General features: G+C 37.4%; 1 protein-coding gene across 1 annotated transcript in view; it reads right to left on the reverse strand.

Annotated features, from left to right (window-relative positions):
* Positions 1 to 21,845, reverse strand: part of gclc (glutamate-cysteine ligase, catalytic subunit) — a 40,450-nt gene that overhangs the window by 11,848 nt on the left and 6,757 nt on the right. Inside the window, exons 3-11 of the mRNA XM_079855509.1 lie at positions 19,993 to 20,175; positions 14,865 to 14,978; positions 13,576 to 13,634; positions 12,533 to 12,669; positions 12,381 to 12,455; positions 7,322 to 7,438; positions 4,360 to 4,498; positions 1,031 to 1,143; positions 33 to 125 (exon numbers count right to left, since the gene is read on the reverse strand). Of these exons, the coding sequence (XP_079711635.1) occupies positions 33 to 125; positions 1,031 to 1,143; positions 4,360 to 4,498; positions 7,322 to 7,438; positions 12,381 to 12,455; positions 12,533 to 12,669; positions 13,576 to 13,634; positions 14,865 to 14,978; positions 19,993 to 20,175 (1,030 nt within the window). The remainder of the gene's footprint in view (positions 1 to 32; positions 126 to 1,030; positions 1,144 to 4,359; positions 4,499 to 7,321; positions 7,439 to 12,380; positions 12,456 to 12,532; positions 12,670 to 13,575; positions 13,635 to 14,864; positions 14,979 to 19,992; positions 20,176 to 21,845) is intronic.

A 21,845-nucleotide genomic window follows, 5' to 3' on the forward strand; every position in this document is an offset into this window, starting at 1 on the left:
GACAGGTGTGTGTGTGTGTGTGTGTTTAATACCTCCATGGGCCGAAACTCGACTCTCCAGCCGATGTCAGAGTTCGGAGGGGGGGGCTTGAACCTCATTGTCTGCCAGTTGGTTGACTGAAGATTCTGGAACATGCAAAATAAAACCATAGTTCATTTTCGCATGCTATATGAACAAATCGTTCCAACTATGTGGCAAACACTGGCCTAACATTAACATTTCTTGTTTGTTAATGTTGATCAATTTGCTAGAACAGTAAAAATCAGATGTTCATTTTAAAGGATTAGTTCACTTCAGAGTTATAATGTCCTGATGATTTACTCTCTCCCACGTCATCCAAGATCATTCCGATTCAGTGGAAAAGAAATGCAGGTTTTTGAGGGAAACATTCCAGGATGTTTCTCCATATAGTGTCTTCAATGGGGTCCAACGGGTCGAAGGTCCAGATGTGAGTTTCAGTGCAGCTTCAAAGTCTCGACACGATCCAGCCGAGGAATAAGAGTCTCATCTAGACAAACCAGCAGACATTTCTAAACAAAATAAACATTTATATACTTTTAACCACAAATGCTCGTCTTGCACGTCCACGACTTCATGCATTACGTAATCAGGTTGAAAGGTGACCTTTCAACCTGATTACGTAATGCGTGAAGTCGTGGATTTTGTAAACACTGGGTCTGTTCTTGCTCCTACGTCACGCTTGACCTTTCAACCTGATTACGTAATGTGTGGTGCATCACAGCTAATGCAAGACCAGCATTTGTGGTTAAAAAGTATATTTTTGTTCTAAAATGTCCGCTGGTTTGTCTAGACTGGGATCGTGTCGAGACTTTGAAGCTGCACTGAAACTCACATTTGGACCTTCAACCCGTTGGACTCCATTGAAGACACTATATGGAGAAACATCCTGGAATGATTTCCTCAAAAACCTTCATTTCTTTTCCACTGAATCGGAATGATCTTGGATGACGTGGGAGAGAGTAAATCATCAGGAAATTTTAATTCTGAAGTGAACTACTCCTTTAAATACCTCGAAGTGGTCCGATTCGTTCTCGTCGTCCAAGTGAATCTTCTCCTGGAAGAGCGACAGCGGGTCTCGGATGAAGAGGTGTGCGATGTGCTGGGCCAGCAGTTTGTCAATGCCTGCAACAGTGCGAAACAGCGCTTGAACACACTGAACAGAGCTGACGAGAGCACAGACCCGCTTCACACCGTCTGCATCGAGAGCCGCACACCGAACACATCAGGGGCTTTCGCTCCGGGTAGTCCTAGGAACGAGCCTCCAGAGTGTTTCCCCGAGAGCTAATGGTTCCCCGAGGAACGTTTTCCTGGTTGCGTTCACACCGCCAGTAGGAACTGTGACGTGAGTCTCGCCTGTTGTTGTGCCTTTTATTTTGACGACGCTGAGAACGACTCCGTGTTCATTAGTGTACGATCTGTCTAACACTCCTGTCTGATATGTTATTAGATAGAACTTTTATACATAGAAAGTAGACCGTAATGAAAAGTTATTAGCGTATGCCGTGTGGTTGATGTCCAGTGTTGCTGAGCAGAAACACATAATCATGTTTCTCTTGGTCTCCTCGAGGTTGTGTTGGGTTTTCTCCTCAGCGTAAAGGTCAAGAGGTCCATCTATCAGTTTTCCATGTTCATAGTTAGTTTCTGGAGTAAATATATAGGCTATACTCTGTGTTTACACTAAGGCTGGGTATCGTTAAAAAAATTTTCGATACCAATACCGATACCTTGATTTCGATACCGGTTCCTGAACGATACTTTTTTCGATACCAATTTTATGAAATCCATTTTAACAAGATTACATAACACATTACCTCAGAAAAACTTTGGTTTTATTTTTTCAGTTTGACTCCTCCTTAGCCAGTGCACAAAGGAACACATTTTTTTTATAAAGAGCTCATGCTCACCAAAGCTGAATTTGTTTGATCAAAAATACAGTAAAACTTGTAACATTGTGAAATAGTATTACAATTTAAAATCTTATTTGAATATATTTCAAAATGTAATTTATTCCTGTGATGTCAAAGCTGAATTTTCAAAATCATTACTTCAGTGTCACATGATCCTTCAGAAAAAAATTCTGACTAACCAACACATTTTTGAACGGCAGTGTACATTCAGTTATTATTGCAAAACACTGTCAGAGTGATCAACAAGGTATCTCTTCATTTACCAGTCGAAGACGAAGCCACTTTCTGCTCTTATGTTTACTCCACTGTCAAGGGCTTCATCATATCTGTCGTGGTACCGTCTTTGCAGCAATTATTTTACCGCAAATACTGCATCGCGCGCTGTTGGCATCGAGCCTGGAGAAATGTAGCCACACTTTTGATCGACTTTTCCACATGGGTATTGTGTGTGTGTGCTCGCGTCTCATATATGAGTATGTGCGTGGAGAGTTTGTGTGTGTGCTCGCGTCTCATGAGTATGTGAGCGGAGAATTCCGCACGTCTCGTGTGTGTAGAGCAGGGGTGGGCAAACTTTTTGGCTCAAGGGCCACACGGGGTTTTAAAATTTGACAGAGGGCTGGCCCAGTAGCAGATTATGAAACACGATCTCATGAAAGTGCGTATCTCTACCACGAATTTGATTTATCGTAATTTTTTGCGTGCATATACGCACTGTAAACCCCTTGGTATATTAGGGGTGCGGAGTGCGTGCCTATTACACGCCATAAACTGCGTATCATAAGCACTACAAATACAATTCGTGGTATTCGCACTTTCATAAGATCGGGCTGAGCAAACTCATTTGTGGCAACGTCTGCACGAAATTGACTGCGGGAATGTGAGAGACGACATTCTGACAATACATTTTTTATACTAGATATCCCCCATTTAGCATTATGTTTTGAGGTTAATTTTGAATTTGAATTGATAATTATAGCCAATACTTTTTAAATATTGTTTATCCTTATTATTATTTAATGGGCCTAACAGTAAATTAGAAACAAAGCACCTGCAAGTGTAACTTACACTTAGAAGAGTAAAAATGACAGAAGGTTACGTTAATTCAACTTTATTAAAACTGCATATGGCAATCAATTTGCACTTCCAAAAGTCATACATTTGTAAAAAAAATTAAAAAAATAAAAATAAACGAATATACAAATTTATTTTAAGTACCGGTATAATAAAATAAAACATAAAAAGCAAAGGCAGATCAGAACATTTAATGAACAAAACCGGGTTATGTACATGGCAGGCAGGGGAGCGTAGTCGAAAGCCGGGCGATAAAGGTCGGTAAACGGAATCAGTCAGGAAGGATACATCCACAAATCCAGAGGAGCAAAGAAACTAAATAGCAGACAAATCAAAGGAAAAACTAAACAGGTGTGCAAGCGGTTACCAAAAATTTTTTTCTCTGTGAGTTTCCAAAAAAGGAAAAAACATTAACGTGCAACAAGTCTATGCGCTTAAGGCGATGTCTGTTTGGTTTCTATGGTGACGCGTCATTGCTTGTTACGTGACACACCGCAGCAACAACAGCGCTGAATGAATGATGATCTGCTTTTACGTCATTTTTCCTTTTTTACATTTGTTAGCTATGGCATGAAATATCTGATATTCCGATTGTCAAATATATGCAACGCCATATATATATGTATATATATAACGCAAAGTATTGCAAGAAAAAGGCAAAATGAACGCGATCTTAAGACAATTTTTTAAATACTCGACGGGCCGGATTAAACAGCCTAACGGGCCGTATGTGGCCCGCGGGCCGTAGTTTGCCCACCCCTGGTGTAGAGTTTGCGTGTATGTGCGTGAGCGGCTTTAGGTGTGTCGTTGTGCATTTCATATGTATTTGTTTGAGCACTGACGTTGACGAGTTAACCCCTTAGGTATCGAAATCTGGTACCGAACAACAAGTCATTTTTCGATACTCGATAGTATCGAGGCAATTCGGTCGGTACCTAAAAAGTATCGAACTCGGTACCCAGCCCTAGTTTACACAGCTTTTTAAAAATGCCTGCTGGTGTTTCGAGTGCGTTCGACCAATCGGTGAACACTAACATCACTGTAGATCCTATAGCGCTGGTTTAGACCCGACTCTGGAGTATGAGCTCATTTATTTCCCCCATAAGGAGTTCCTACAACTAAACTCGTTCCTAGTTCCTGCGGTGCGAACACGCCGATAACCGGGAACTTCCACTCAATAGTTCTAGGAACTATGAAAAGGTCCTCCGGTGCGAAAGCCCCTATTATAATCAAAGATGCCGTCTACATTTTCTCTCTTCAACAGGACACAGAAGTGAGTACAGTCTTCAGTGAGGTCGATGTAGACGTGTGTCAGTGTGTGTGTGTGTGTGTGTAGATGGGTGTCAGTGTGTGTGTTCACCTGCATCGAGGAGCTGCTTGTTGATCTCCTCATCGATGGTCAGCTCGATGTCGTTGTATTTCTCGCCGCAGCAGGAGAGGTAGCTGTCAATCGAATCATACCTGGATTTATTGATCTTGAATTTGTTGTTTTTCAGCGGCTGCAAAGAAACAGAGAATTCATGTTAAAGAGGCCATATTATGTTCACATCACATTTTGGGTGCGCTCAAGTTCGTCCTTCTAAATGTAGATGTGCGACAAGCATTATAGAATGATAGAAAAAATCCCAACTTTTCAGACAAGAACCAACCAATCAGCTTCAGTCTTTCCGTAACAACGCTGAAAGCTCAGTCAAGATGGAGGAACGACACATTTTTAGACGCAATGTTAACAAAGACGCCCCTAACAAAGTTTTTATGCTGTTTTCAGGCTCTACTAAAACAGGTTTTCCTGCTTGAATGTTGATTATTTTCCTCATATTCTCCATTGTTGCGGCTCCTCTCTTCCCAGTCTGTCAGTAACGCTCTGTTTAGTTCCTGTCTCTATGAAGCCCCTCCTCCTGAAAAGCACACTGTGCTCTGATTGGTCGGCTGGAGCAGTGTGTTGTGATTGGTCGAGTGCTTCGAGTGTGTTTGGGAAACGTCCCGCCCCTTACCATAACCGCCAGTTTAACACACTACTAACTCACTCAACCAGGCCCCGCCCCTTTATTCTGCGCATGAATTATTATAATGAGGAATATTGTGAGCGTGTTCGTTCCCGGAAGAAACTCAAGACTACAATGGAGGCGTTTCAGGAGTTCAGAAACCTTTTTTATACTCAACCAGCAACATTACACACTAAAGACAGATGAACATGGGAAGAGCGTCCTCTTTATCATCTGTAGTTAAAAAAAAAAAAAAAAAAACCCAGAGTGATTTGAAACTGAGAAAAATGCTTGGCCTGGCTGATATATTTGTCTATTTTGAGATATTGCCTTGGCTGATAACACTGGTCTACAATTTTTTAAGTCGTCGTCTGCTTCAGAGATAAACCACGCTATTTATTATGTATTTTGATGTGAAGAACATGACAATTAATTGTCTACTGTTTCCAATATATTTTAGGATATTTATATTTCACGTCTATGTATATTGTGTTGACAGTACTTGTCACTTGTAATAGCACGTTAAAATCAGCTAAAGGGTAATATAAATCAGATTTATATGAAACAAACAGCAAAAAACTATTATGTATATAGCTTAGTCCTGTCTTCTTGTCTAGTCTCTTGTATTCATGAAATGGAGCATCTCTCGTCTGCAAGCATTTATGTACTCCATTTCCGTTTGTGATGCAAGCTTCGTTATGACTGCATCATCTATGATTATTAGAAATAACATGATGCAACTCATATCATATATTACGCAATACTAGTGTCAGATTGCATCACTCATTGTTTGACCTAAAAAGCAAGTACTGTACAAACCCAGACATAGAGTTATTCACAGATCCAGACAAAGATGTATTTTAGTCATTGAGATCCCAATCTTTATTACTCACTTATCCTCCGCTATTCTCAGGGCAAGGGTCATATACACGGACTCAATAGCATATCTTGAAAACTAGAGCCAATCAACAATTTTAAGCATCATTTTTGTTCTCAGTGACCCAGAATTAGTGAAGTTTGACTATGTTTATTTCAGAAGACTTAAGCCTGTAAACCAGTTGACATCAGAAGCCGTCAGATCTTCCGACAGCTTTGTTAATTATTACACATGCAGCTTTTATTGCCACTTGACATTAACATTTGTACTTACAAAGTTCTCACTTCGTAAATTCTCAAAAGGGACAATTTGGATGAGATTAGTTTTCTTTCTAAATGATTAACGGAGTCGTTTCATGTATGATTCACACAGGTCTGGGATCTCTCTAATTATTACTGACGTGCGGTGGTCTATTGTAGATGAGGGCGTTACGGATCATCATGTAGTCTGTAATTATAAAATTATATAATTTAGTGAAGGAATTAAGCCCAAAAAACTTGAAGGGATAGTTCGCCCAAAAATGAAAATTACCCATGATTTACTCGCCCTCGAGTCTAGGTGTATATGACTTTCTTCTTTCAGACGAATACAATCAGAGTTATATTCGAAAAACATCCTGGCTTCAGGAGGCCTTTATTAACCTCCGCATGGATAGATGCACTTTTATGATGGATAGATGCACTTTTATGATGGATAGATGCACTTTTATCATGGATAGATGCACTTTTATCATGGATAGATGCACTTTTATCATGGATAGATGCACTTTTATGATGGATAGATGCACTTTTATGATGGACAGATTCACTTTTATCATGGATAGATGCACTTTTATGATGGATAGATGCACTTTTATGATGGATAGATGCACTTTTATCATGGATAGATGCACTTTTATCATGGATAGATGTACTTTTATGATTGAGATGCACTTTTATCATGGATAGATGCACTTTTATCATGAATGGATGCACGTTTATGATGGATAGATGCACTTTTATGATGGATAGATGCACTTTTATCATGGATAGATGTACTTTTATGATTGAGATGCACTTTTATCATGGATAGATGCACTTTTATCATGAATGGATGCACGTTTATGATGGATAGATGCACTTTTATCATGGATAGATGCACTTTTATGGACTTCAAAACAGAAACAGCCATTCACTGCCATTATAAATCTTGGAAGAGTCAGAACATTTTTTAATATAACTCCGATTGTAATCGTCTGAATGAAGAATGTCATATACACCTATGATAGCTTGAGGGTGAGTAAATCATGGGTTAATTTTCATTTTTGGGTGAATAATCCCTTTAAAAACAGTAGGTAATATGCTCCATAGTGCAAGAAATCCAGAAAAAGGCCAATTTGAAAAGGAAACTATTCCTTTATGAATATGGCCCAAAGTCTTGAGCATTAGTTGTGTTTGTGTGCAGGTGTAAGGTGTCCTCACCTCCAGGCCTCTCTCCTCTCGGGTCCGGTCGTCCACAGATGCAGAGATCACACCCCAACGGCAGTCGATGTCTGAAACCAGTCCGCGATAGAGCGGAGAGGCGGCACTGAGAGCCATCTGCACAAACACACATCAATACGGAGAGCTGAACACTGCCTTTCTGGAAACATTAACAGCAGAGTCTTAAAAGGTTGTAAAACTGCTAAGCACACAAGACTGTGAAAATGATGACGGTGGGTTATATATTACTTCATGTATAATGGTAAAGATGGTAAATTGTCAACTAGGGTCAAAGTTAGAAGATCCTTTTTTAAAACTACAATTAAATTCTATTCAATTCAATACAACTTGGATGTTATTTTTATGTTTTAAAAGCAGTCCAACATGCAGTAACATCATGCATGAAAGTTTCCAAGTCCATCTCCCCATATTTATATACATTTTATTTAACAACAGTATAAACAGGAATTTGAATACAGTGGTGAATTTCTGTGATGCAAAGTTTTACTTTCTCTGCTGTCCCACTTTATTAAGTGTCTTCAACTACTATGTACTAAATATAAATAAATTATAGATAAATAATATAAATAAAACATTGCATAAAGTTTAGTTTATGATCATGATGCAGTGATGAATTCTATTAGAATGCAGTTGAAATGATTATGAGAGCACAAAAATGCCCAAGTATGGGTTTTGTCTTATATTTATATTATATGATCTAGTTTAGCCATATCACACAGCAAGAGCAGTTTTGTTCTGAATATCAGCACGATTGCAAATGTGATATTAATTTTATACAACAATATAATAAACAAGAATTTAATATTGTTACTTTTTAGACAATATTTGTCAGTTTTTGCCAGATTTTGGCTGATAAAATAGTTCGAAATAAAGCCACACCAGAACTGTTGCGTGTCTCTGAGCAACACACAGCAGTTTATAACGAATTTAGTGAGTCATCGATTCAGAGACTCACTCATAAAGACTGAACGAATCCTGAACGAATCAACCGTTTGAATGAGTCGGGTGAATGAATGATTCAATGACTCACTCATTAAGATAGTGATTGCCAGAGTATAATTTTTCATTCATGCCACCACTGAGCTGCATTAAAGGAGAACTCCGGTCAATTTTAACATTGAGCTCATTTTTTTGTAAATTTGGAGTGCTGTCAGTACAGAGAACAACGACAAAAATCGGTGTTGCCTACACCGTGTAATCCTCTTTTTAAAATCTGCACCCTGTTGACTTCAATGGGGCAAGTTTTAAACCCGCTTTTAGCCTCTTAACATCCTTGATGTGTCATTACAAGTGCCCAGCCATGTGAGTGATTCCTTCAGAGTGAACACGGTGAATCTGACTGCAGTAGATGTGCAATATATGAATAAAAGTGATGTTATTTCAGCCAGCGCACATACCTGTATTTACATCCTGTTTTCGGTTGAAGTCCACAGTAGTCGATTGTCGAGTTCGGGCGCATGATCGTACGTACTAAACCTATGCGCGTGAACTCGACAATCGATTACTGTGGGCTTCAGCCGAAAACAGGATGTAAATACAGGTATGAGCGCTGGCTGAATTAACATCATTTTTATTCATATCTTGCACATCTACTGCAGTCAGATTCACCGCGTGTTGACTCTGAAGGAATCACTCACATGACCTGTGCACTTGTAATGACACATCAAGGATGTTAAGAGGCTAAAAGCAGGTTTAAAACTTGCCCCATTGAAGTCAACAGGGTGCAAATTTTAAAAAGAGGATAACACGGTGTAGGCAACACCGATTTTTGTCGTTGTTCTCTGTACTGACAGCACTCCAAATTTACAAAAAAATGAGCTCAATGTTAAAATTGACCGGAGTTCTCCTTTAAACAGTGTAAATATCCCTAAATCCCACTTTAGATGCAGTTCTGAAAAAAATAAAAATAAATTAAGGCCACATTATAGCCTTAAAGTTTATGTGTAATAAATTATGTTGAAACAGAATATTTCTTTCTAAAGCTACTTTGGTAACACTTTACAATAACGTTTCATTTGTTAACATGAACTAACCATGAGCAATACATTTGTTACAGTATTTATAAATCTTGATCATTTTAATTAATAAAAATACTGCTGTTCATTGTTTGTTCATGTTAGTTCACAGTGCATTAACTAATGTTAACATATACAACCTTTGATTTTAATAATGTATTAGTAAATGTTAAAATGAACATTATCAAAGATTAAGAAGTGTAGTTCATAACAAGTGTATGTTAACTAATGAAATCTTATTATAAAGTGTTACCGCTACCTTTTGTATTGTCTCTTTAATGCTTTTCACATGTAACACAATAATGACTTTAAATTATCATTTTTTGGGAGGGGGGGTAATTTCTCAGCGAAAATTGATGTGCGATTAATTAGCACTTTTTTTTAATTAGCACTTAAAAATTGTAATCACTTGACAGCCCTAATTTAAATTAATCACTTGATACAATGCACTTATTGTGTTTTTACACTGTGAACACAAAAAATGTTTTTACACAAAAAAACCCCTAAATGTAATTACAGCTATAATTAATTTCTGTAATTGCATCTATAATTACACTGCTGACCCCTTAACCCACCCAATCCCAACAAACATTAAAAAAAGTTAGGTAGTTTTGTATGTAAGTACATAGTAGTTAAAGACACCTAATCTAAAGTGTGCGTTTCTCTGCTAGCTTGTGTTTCACATGATTCGTTCGATATGATTCATTCACATCACTTCCATCAGAGACAGTCTGCCCGTTTTATTTTCAACATGACTTGGGTAACACTTTATTTTACAGTGTCCTTGTTACATATGTTACATGAAATTATCATAGTATTAACAGTAAATTATGCATAAATACATGCAATTAACCCTCAACTAAACCCTAATCCTACCCTAACCTATAATAAATACATGTAGCTGCTAGGGCTGTGACGGTGGCAGTCTTCCACCACCGCGGTGGTAATGGACCAACTACCGGTGGTGGTGCGGTGGTTGGGGGGTTGTTTTGAAATAAAAAAAAACAAAGAAACAACAAACTAAAGCCTGTAAAGCATTGAAATAAATATCAGTAAATACTGGTTACTTACATAATATAATAAAGTTGAATCTATTTAAAAAAAAAAAACCTTTCGTTTAATATTTCCACACAAAGACACGTGATATAGCCTACCGCTCTGCTCTTTGAGAGGGATGTGAGACACGAGCAGGAAAGAGACCATCGATCTCTTTCCTGATATCTTCATGTTTTCTACTTGATGTAAAAGGTATGAAGAGCCAATTTTATCTTCCACAAGGGCAAGGCATTTAGGTTATGTTTGATATTGCGCTGCCAGAGAAAGCCAAACTAAAATCACCCGCGCGTGTGAAACGCGCTCTACAAATAAACTTGACGCACCTTACCAATTACCATATGTCTTGGGAATTTGACATACAAGTAAAAATGTAGGCTATCTGTCGTAAAGCGTTTTTTCTACTTTACCACAGGAAAGAATACGACAAAAAGAACCGGCAAAAGTAATGATAATGAATGTGTCAAATATAGCAAGGAGACATTTGAATTGTTTATTAATAAACTAGTGTTTTCTGTGTCAGTGTCGGCTGCAAAGATGAAGTTGACGATGCTGACCCGTCATCTTCGCAGTGAACGCGCGTGAGAAATGCACACTTCATACGGAATTCATAAGCATATGCTAGTCGGTTTATTTTCGTTTTGAATTGTTTTGTTTAAAAGTAGACAATTCAAGCTTTCTATATGGAATAACTAATGGAATATTGTTAAATTCGCTGATAATCGGATGACCAGATCGCAAACCAGAATTCAAAGCGGACAAAGCTTAAAGGATAATTCCGGTATTTAACACTTTGAGTCTATTTTGTAGTTTGTTTTGGATGAACAAGAGTGGTGGACAAAGAAATTGACAATGGTTCCTGTCTCGACTTTTTGACTATTTTAGAATTGCCCATGACCGCTTTAGAATGGGAGTCTATGGCCATGCACAAACATGTCCTTAAAACAACCCTTAACGTTCGTTTTCAAAACTGTGCAACTCACCGAGTGGTTAGTGGTGTTCGTTGATGTTCCAAAACAAGTAGCGTAGCGAAATACAGTTTCTGTTGTGCTTTATTTGCTATTTTGTAAAATCCCATTGATTTCCGTTGGAGGACTCATTGCTCGTTGATATTACTGCGCTACCGGAAACGGAAAGGGGGCTGTTTACATTTGGTTGTAGTCTTTTAGGTCTTTTCGCTCGGTTCTCTGTCTCTCAGAAGGCGGTATCTGAATACGGTATCTTGTGAGGTATCTGAAAAAATAGTTCCACTATAGAAAAATAAATGGATTGAAATCATACATTGCGCCGATATATTTGTTTTTAATCATCAGCGAAACACCACTAACCACTCGGTGAGTTGCACAGTTTTGAAAACGAACGTTAAGGGTTGTTTTAAGGACATGTTTGTGCATGGCCATAGACTGCCACTCTAAAGCGGTCATGGGCAATTCTAAAATAGTCAAAAAGTCGAGACAGGAACCATTGTCAATTTCTTTGTCCACCACTCTAGTTCATCCAAAACAAACTACAAATAGACTCAAAGTGTTAAATACCGGAATTATCCTTTAAATTTATGGGCTCACGCACAACTCTCTCATTCGTCATGAATCCAAACTTTTCCACGGCTGCGATGTAACATTTATTTGCTAACCTATAATTTCTTTTGTAAACAAAGCTTTGTGCTTCACTCGTGTCATAATATTAATGTAAAACAGTATTCACATACAAAATAAATTGTTTTGCCGGACCACCGCTGGTGCTACTCAGCCACCGCAGTGGCGCTTTAAGTTTACCGGCACAGCCCTAGTAGCTGCTTAATATTACTCAGTACTTAAATGTATAATTACACTGTAACGAGTGTAACCTGACTTGGTTTGTAATTGCGGTTCTTGTTGCGCTTTATTTACTTTTTGCCTTTGTCGCTCAGTTGAAATATATAACATGGACAGCTCTGAGACTTTGCATTCCTCGAACCCGTGTTCTCTTACCACTATTGGACAGAAAACGGCCAGTTGGTCGTAGAGGTAGCGCGCCTCCCTGATGCTGCAAGCCTGGAAGGTCACCTGTAACATCGATCCGATGTCAGTCACATGACCCCAATATTCCCAATGCAAGTCGATGAGAGAGAACGTGACTTCACCTGCAGGCAACAGTTGCCCATGCCGAAGCCCATGGCGTCCATGTAGATGTGATCGGGCAGGGCTCCCCGGGCCGCTTCTCCATCGTCCTCCGCGAACGTCTCCACAAACGGAGACGGGGTGTTTTTATCTTTGAAAACTGAGAAGGACACGGAAGTCAAAAGATGAGCCGTTCCAAATGCGAAAGAAAACATGCAACATTTATTCAGACACCTTGCTATCTTCACTTGCATAAATTAACTATGTGAACTAGTGTCCTACACCCACTAGCACAAAAATATAAAAAAATTATATAATTTTTGTTCAGGGGAAACACATCTTTAGCTTCTGAAACTAAACAAATTTGACTTTTTGCAGAATGTTCTCCCAAGCTTGCAAGATAAAAAGTAGGGATGCCGATATATCGGCCACCGTATCGGTATCAGACAATATTTGGTCATTTTTAAATGTCATCGTTATCGGGCCGATAAGAAAATTTGGTCGATATATTATTAAAACTGATAAATAATGTATTATTTCCTTCAGCTGAGACACTTCAGATGCGCACTTGATGGTTTTGAATTGCTTGAAATATGATTGGAATCAAAAAGGAAAATACGGTTCAGTGCAACAAGTCTGTCATATCGGCCACATAACATTATCATGAGAACATCATTATAATTGTGTGCTTGGGACATAACTTTTAATTGTGAGACTTTTCTTTTTGTAATCAGGCCTTCAAAAATTATAAAACAAATTGGATTTGGATTTATCTGCCAATATATCGGTTATCTGCTCAAATATAAAGAGTTATTGGACAAAATTATCATATCGGTGCATCCCTAGATAAAAGCGCCCTCTTTCACAGGAATCTTTATACTAAATTGATGCAATGTGAACAGGGGCCTTCTGTGTGTCATTTATGTCATCACTGGGTAGCTCCGCCCACTGTGAAATCTCATTGGTCCAAAAATCCTGCTTTGGAAACATTACGATTTTGCTGACTTACAGAAACAACTCTTAATTTCTATCATTTACAAAAAACAAAACAAATCAAAAGACTTACTTGGTACGTTAATCGCCACCTTCTCGCCCCTCCGGTGGCGTATGTTTCTGGTCAGAGTGCTGTAACACACACTGATGCATTAGTCAAAGCATCCACACCTCATTCAGCCGCATCCAATATTTAGAAACATTACATAGTTACACAGTGCAGGATGAGTTATGTGCTTAGAGTCAGTGGCTGGCTGAAATCTTCAACTCACTGTAACCACATCCTTCCCTCGGGTCATTTTGCCCCGAATTTTTTTTTTTTTAAATTGAGTGTTCATCAGAGGGGTCCAAGATCCTAGGACTTTTGTCACACTTGAACCACGAATACACACAAAAAATGTATGGATTCGAGGAGTTTTGTGGTTGAAATTTAAAAAAGTAACAAATCCTTCTGTCTCGGGTCATTTTGACCCCCTTAGGAATGAATGTTATGTGAGGAATGCTTCAGGACACTTAGAAAAAAACTAAAAATGCTCAAAATTCTAAATTAAAATGCTAAAACTTTACCAAAAAAAAAAAATTTTTTTTTATAAATGTCTACATGTGTATCTGAATGCATACTGAAGAGAACTGACTTTAGGACCCAGAGGAACAGCCAATATAGAGCTATAAGGCCATCTAGAGTCATGAAATATCATCTTATATTATTATTTTCCACAAGAGGTCTGCAAAGACATACAATGGAAGATATTTTGAGCTGAATTAAAAGCATTTTAATTTTATGAGTTGTGCATGAGATTGAGTTATTTTGAATATAAGTTGAAAGAAAGTGAGGAATGTGCTTAAATTATTATTTATTTATTATTTATTGATCAAATCTAGTAATTTGAAGGTAAAAAATAAAATAAAATATATATATATATATATATATATATATATATATATATATATATATATATATATATCTCCAAAAAATTGCATTAAAAAAAATAGAAAAAAATATTATCAAAATGAAATAAAATAAGCTTTCTGGACAATTTTTTTTTTTTTTTTACCAGTGCGAGAGAAGTATGAGGGGTAAATATGAGCAAACATAAATGGAAGCACCAATTCTTTTAGAGAGATCAGATGAACAGCGTGTCTGAGGCTCTCGGCCACTGGTATGTGAAAGATCATTGTCTGCTGAACCGGTTTCCCATAACCCCCCTGAAATGCCTCAGAGCTCTAGCTTACACAAACAACTTCACATTGTTCTGCATCAGATGACACTTCAAACACACTCAGCTGCAAGGTCAACTCACACCGTCTCTTTAGGACACGAAACCGATAGCTGTTATTGGCCTGGGTCACATGATCTCTCACCTGAATCTGGGGTGTGTGTTGATGGCCTCGTCGGGGAAGAAGAGAGATTTCGACACCCCTTTTTCAACAGGTGTGGGTTTGTGTTCTGGCAGTGTGAAGCCTGGGCAGCCTAACCTGCAAAACACACACACACAATATATAGATTAGCATCGTACATTGCAACTCTACACGTGATTTAAAGGGGTGGTTGATTATGATTTGACTTTTCTAACTTTAGTTAGTGTGTACTGCTGCTGTTTGATCATAAACAACATCTGCAAAGTTACAACGCTCAAAGTTCAAAGGACTACAACAAACGGCTGGTAGAGACTACACAACATTCCTCCCGGGTTAGTGACATCACACACCCTAAAATTTACATAAACCCCGCCCCCTGAACACGATTTATAGATTATCATGACAGAATATGCTAATCAATGACTAGAAGATAACTATAAGCTACATAAATTCATCAACTAACCATTCAGAAATGTCCTGTTGCTTCTACATGTTGTCACTTCTTGAGTCTCTCCATCATTGTCTGACTCCGGTTTGAACATAAAAGGCTAAAAGTTTTTGAAATGTTCAGTGCGTGCGTGCGCATGTGTGTGTGTGTGTGTTAATCGGAGCTGCTAACACACACACACACAAGCTCTTGAAGCTCCTCCCCCTGTGCTGGGAGCAGCAGCTCATTTGCATTTAAAGGGACAGACACAAAAACTGTGCGTTTTTGCTCACCCTCAAAAAGTGACAACTTTAACATGCTATATAAAAATATCTGTGGGGTATTTTGAGCTAAAACGTCACACACACACTCTGGGGACATCAGAGACTTATTTTACATCTTGTGAAAAGAGCATTACACCAGCCCTTTAAAAGCATGGAAAGGCATATCTGTCTGCATCTTTTATCAGGGTTAATAAAGCCTGTGGGGTCAAAGGGCGAATATTATCTACACAGACGAGGCACACCCAACTCCTTCAAACAGAGTTTAGCTTGGAAGCAAATCGAGTTTCATCATTTTTATTTTTTTGCCACAAGCCGTACACACACTGCCGTTCAAAAGTTTGGGGTCGGTAAGATTTTTAATCTTTTTAAAATAAGTCTCTTCTGCTCACCAAGGCTGCACTTATTCAATAATATTTTTTTAAATATTTAAATGTTTTTAAAAAAACAGAAATATTGTGAAATATAATTATGATTTATAACAGCTGTTTTCTATGAGAATATACAGTAAAGTGTAATTTATTCCTGTGATCAAAGCTGAATTTTCAGCATCATTACTCCAGTCTTCAGTGTCACATGATCCTTCAGAAATCAGTCTAATATGATGTTTTAATGCTAAAAAAACCCATTAATTATTATTATCAATGTTGATGAATAGAAAGTTTAAAAGAACAGCATTTATCTGAAATAGAAAGCTTTTGTAACATTAAACACTACCGTTCAAAAGTTTGGGGTCAGTGAGATTTTTTTTAGAGAAATGAATACTTTCATTCAGCAATGATGCATTAAAGGTGACAGTAAAGACATTTATAATTTACAAAAGATAATAAATAAATTATCCCCATGTTAAAATTTTTTTTTTGTCAGGATTCTATGATTAATAGAAAGTTCAATTAACATCATTATGTTCATAGAACTTTCTATTAATCATAGAATCCTTACAAAAATGTACTGTTGAAACTGTTTTCAACATTGATAATCATAAATGTAATAACATTTCACAATATTACCATTTGTTTTGTAGTGTTATCGATCCCAAACTTTTTGAAAAGCAGTTTATACATTATATACATACCGGTACATATATACGAGGGCTGGGCAAAAACAAATAGATTTTTCGATTAATCGTTTTTTTTTTTGTTTTTTTTTTTTATGTGGTCGATTCAAAATCGATTTTCAAAGGGCACAAATCGATTTCTTTCCATATTTATTTATCTATCACCCAAAAGCCAGTATTATTTTTTTTCCTACACTGTTCAGCCCCCATGTTACAGCTAATGCTGTGAGATTATGTGTGTTTTATCTTAAACATAAAATAACCTGATTGTGTTTGATCAAGGCATCGGTTCTGGCTCGTCCAATTTCCAGCATCAATTTTTCATCTTGCATCAAAATCCTAAAATCCTGTCTATTCATCGCATTTGAAATATAGAGTTGGGTTCTGTTTTAATGTACCCAAGTGTACCTAAAATAAAATAAAAAGAGTTTAATATACAGGTTTGTGGCTCTTAATTTCTTTTTATTAATTAACCACTTGTAAACTTATGTTCACTGTTCTTTATAAAATATAGGATTTGTATTAAATCTATATTCATTGAGTCGAATCGGAATCAAAAAAATCGAATTTAGAATCGAAATCGAAAATCAAATCAAATTGAGAGCTTGCGAACATCCTAGTTGATACCCAGCCCTAATACATACATACTGAATAAGAAGATCTCCTTATAACTGGAAGAACTATGTGGCAGGGCCTTAATCAAACACTGTCATTTATATGAGAACTGGTGCAGCCCAAAACAGTCGTGTTGTTAATTATGTGGGTGAACACTAAACAGTCCATTTATCTAGGAGAAATAAACACGCCATCCAGAGACTAGGAGTGGGCAGTGTGACCAGTTACACCGCTTCAGAAAGATATCGAGGTAGACACACACACACAGGGTTAAAGCAAAAAAAATAAAAAATCTCAATTTCTCCTCGGCCAAACCCCATTCCACAGCCGGTCACACACCTAGTTTAAGAGCAGTTTCTTCTTGTAATTAGGAGTGTAGTGAGTACATGCTTTACCTTCACAAATGAAATACTCAAAGAACATTTGCATTTAAAGAAAGGCCATTTTGAACTGCATTTCTAATAAGCCCCTTTCACACAGCGCGTTGATCCCGGGACATTGCCGTAAAATTGCTAGAGTGCCTTCTGTGTGAACGCAAACACGTCCTGGGATCGATGCCAGGATTGGTGCCGGGATGGGGATCTGGTAACATTGCTGGGATCAGTCCTGGAACGCGCCCTGTGTGAATAAAAGCCAGGACCAATGCCGTAAGGGGTGTTTTGCTGCTCTTCATTATCTGCACGAAAAATGACCGAGGTCCTGACCTCTGGGACCTCAACGGTGGGTACGGCCCTGGGCACGAGTAAGATAGGATCATTAGATGCGCAATATATCGGGAGACATATGGAGTGGGTAAGACATGATTTTGACCACTTCATTAAGTTTTGTTTTATATAAAGCCTTTCTTCACAGTGAAGTTTTGTATAAATTGTACCTTAATTTTAATCGATGTTTCATCAACCAATTGCCTAGATTTCATAAATGAGAAGCAAATATAGCAGACAATATAATCAGGACATGGAGGTGCCGGCGCGATATTGCATTGCAAGTGAACTGGAGCGCATCTCATAAATGAACCGAAACTCAGCGTATAGGCTACTTCACAGGCATTATATATATATAAAGCTTGAAATGTCTACTTTTAAGCAAAACAATTCAAAACGAATAGAAACAGACTACTCTCTTATGTAATCCGCATAAAATGTGCATTTCTCTCTATAGGCACGTTCACTACATTTGGACATTTTTGTGTAATTATATTTATTAAACGTGTAGAATACTTTCCAGACCGTTACATATAGTATTATAAATTCAGACGTTCATGATATAAAAAAATAAACAAATAACTTTTAAAATGGAGTGAATAGCCTACAGCAGTTTTTCCCGTGAGCGGGAATGGAAAACCCGGAGTGGAGTCGGAGCGGAGTGATTACAGAACGAGTGCAGAGAGGAACGTGCTTTCGCTCCACTCCAGGCTTTATCACATCCCGCTCAGCAGGGTGAATACACCTCGTCTTTCCTTAATTTAAGACCCATTCAAACTGAAATTAAGACATTTATTACACTATTTGAGAAATGTTAGCATATGTACGGCCTTAAAATTATGAAAAGTGAATTTAAGACATAAGGACAGGGGTTATGGCCAAATATGATATGGCCAAAAATATTATCAAATTTTTTTCCATATCATACAATATCAATATTTATGCTTTCCAAATATTTATTTGACCTTGAGAATGAATGTAAACACGTAAACTTGTTTGTTCACAATTAAACTCTACAGAAATGTTTTCATTGTCAAATAAGGGTACGTTTACACGACAACGATGCGCTTAAAACGGATACGTTTTTCCTTTGAGTTTTCCTCATACAGACATCATCATCATCAAAACGATCCCCATTCACACGGATCCGCGAAAACGACTAAAAACGCTGTATTCTGCTGCCAGGCCAGTAGATGGCGATGAAACACTGTAGACTGAACACGTAATACGCATGTGCACGACATCATCGTCTTCAGAGATTCACGTTATTGTTGTTTACAAAATCAAAGTTTAACCTGATAAAAATATTTTTTTAATGTTATCCGCGTTATATGTCATCTGCAATAACAATGTGGACTTTTACAAAGATCCGTTTGGCCATGAACTTTTAAATGCATCGTTATGCATAAATATGAGGAGAGTCTCCGCATGAAAGACCCGCGACTGCAGATCAACGAGATTCTGCATTTCTCTCCGATACCGTAGGAAGTTAAATGTGGAGGATTTTATCTTTGACAAGATGATTGACAGGTCAGTTTACTGTGACAGGATGATTGACAGGTCAGTTTACTGCGACAGGATGATTGACAGGTCATTTTGCTGTGACAGGATGATTGACAGGTCAGTTTACTGTGACAGAGAGCAACCGTTAAAAGACGCAATTGTATGGCGTGAGTTTCTCCCAAAGCTCGTCTACTCTTCTGCTACTCACTCAAAAGTATCTAACTTTCTTCACAAGAAGACGACACACTTTTAGGGCGTAGTGTAAGTCGGCGGACTGAGACGCAGCACATGTCTTTATGAGCGAGTCACTGAATCATTCACTCAAACCAATCTTGTTTTTGAAAATTCATTCAAAAGAATTAAATATATTTTTAAATGGACTACGGCAATAAACATGTAGTCAGAACCTCTAGTAAAGTACATGTTATTTTGCTTCATTGTCTATTCAGAATCATGGGAGAATCATGATCTCAATTTAAAAAAGAAATCCTGAATCTCAGTTTATCCAGAGTCGTGCAGCTCTAATAGGGATAATGTTTCGCACCTGGGGAACGCGGTGACTGTGAGGAGAGTCTGGTTCAGATCGAGCACAGACGACGCCTCTCTCCTCCGCTTCCCCATGTTGTCCTCGACGGTGTTGAACTCCGACATCGTGCCCCCGTACGGCTGTCCCGGCGTGCCTTCGATCATGTAGCTGCCGTACTCCGGCCTCCACAGCGTCGGGTGGCTGAACACACACACACACACACACACTTCAAGATCAATATTCTGTCTCTTTATGAAAAATAACTTATAAATGTGAATTACTAGCAAAGCAATTCATTTCATGAGCGCTCATTGAGAAATAAATGAGTGTGTTAGTACATCCATCGCATTCTTGATCTAGTAATGTAAAGTAATGGTCAACACAACAGACAATGGCCAATAATGATGTAAAGAGTGCGCGGTGGCCAATGGGCATTGAGGCTCATAACATATAATAAAGCAGTCGAAACACAGACCGAAGAGAAACCTAAAATATTGAAAATCACTCAAATATCTGATATCATACTGTGGGATTCCAAATTTATTAAAATGTTTAATTTAGGTTTACATTGAATTTAGCATGTTAAGGTTAGGTATAAATTATTATTATAAGAGTTTTTTAGCAAAAGACTCTGGTCAGTCCTGATTTACTGAAACTCTTGGAGTTTGTGTTTTAGCAAGAGAGTCCTGTCAGTCCTGTTCTCAGGTCTCAGCATTTGAATGGATATGCTGAGTGAATTAGGGTGGGCAGCACTCTCAGTCCCAAACAGGTTCCGAAACCTGTTTCATCACAAAGTTTTGGTTCCTGCCCCTAAATGTACAGTACCAGTCAAAAGTTTGGAAACATTACTATTTTTAATGTTTTTGAAAGAAGTCTCTTATGCTCATCAAGCCTGCAGTTAAAAAAAAAAACAAAAAAAAAAACAAAAAAAAAACAGTAATATTATTAAATATTATTACAATTTAAAATAATGGTTCTCTTTTTTAATATACTTTAAAATGTAATTTATTTTTGTGATGCAAAGCTGAATTTTCATCAGCAAGTACTCCAGTCTTTGGTGTCTTATGATCCTTCAGAAATCATTCTAATATGCTGATTTATGATCAATGTTGGAAACAGTTGTGCTGCTTATTATTTTTTTTATAACCTGAGATACTTTTTTCAGGATTATTTGATGAATAAAAAGTTAAAAAGAACTGTATTTATTTAGAATAGAAATCTTTTGTAACAATATACACTACCGTTCAAAAGTTTGGGAACAATAACTATTTTTTTTTTAAGAAATTAGTACTTTAATTCAACAAGGATGCGTTAAATTGATAAAAGGTGATGGTAACGATTTATATTGTTAGAAATGTTTTTATTTTGAATAAATGCTGTTTTTATGAATAAATGCTGTTAACGTTTTACTCATCAATGAATCCTGAAAAAAGTGTTCCAAAAAATATATTAAACAGCACAACTGTTTCCATCATTGATAATAACTGAGTATCAAATCATCATATTAGAATGATTTCTGAAGGATCATAAGACACCAAAGACTGGAGTACTTGCTGATGAAAATTCAGCTTTGCATCACAAAAATAAATTACATTTTAAAATATATTAAAAAAGAGAACCATTATTTTAAATTGTAATAATATTCCATAATATTACTGTTTTTTTTGTTTGTTTTTTTAACTGCAGGCTTGATGAGCATAAGAGACTTCTTTCAAAAACATTCAAAATAGTAATGTTTCCAAACTTTTGACTGGTACTGTAAATAAACTGTAAGAGAACATCTCACAGATTCAGACTTGGTGACTGCAGCTACCGACAGATCGTGTTCTCAATAAAGAATCCTGCTGAAGAAACAACCAAGTCTCCTGGTC

This window comes from Squalius cephalus (assembly GCF_949319135.1).
Source record: "Squalius cephalus genome assembly, chromosome: 21".
Taxonomy (NCBI): domain Eukaryota; kingdom Metazoa; phylum Chordata; class Actinopteri; order Cypriniformes; family Leuciscidae; genus Squalius; species Squalius cephalus.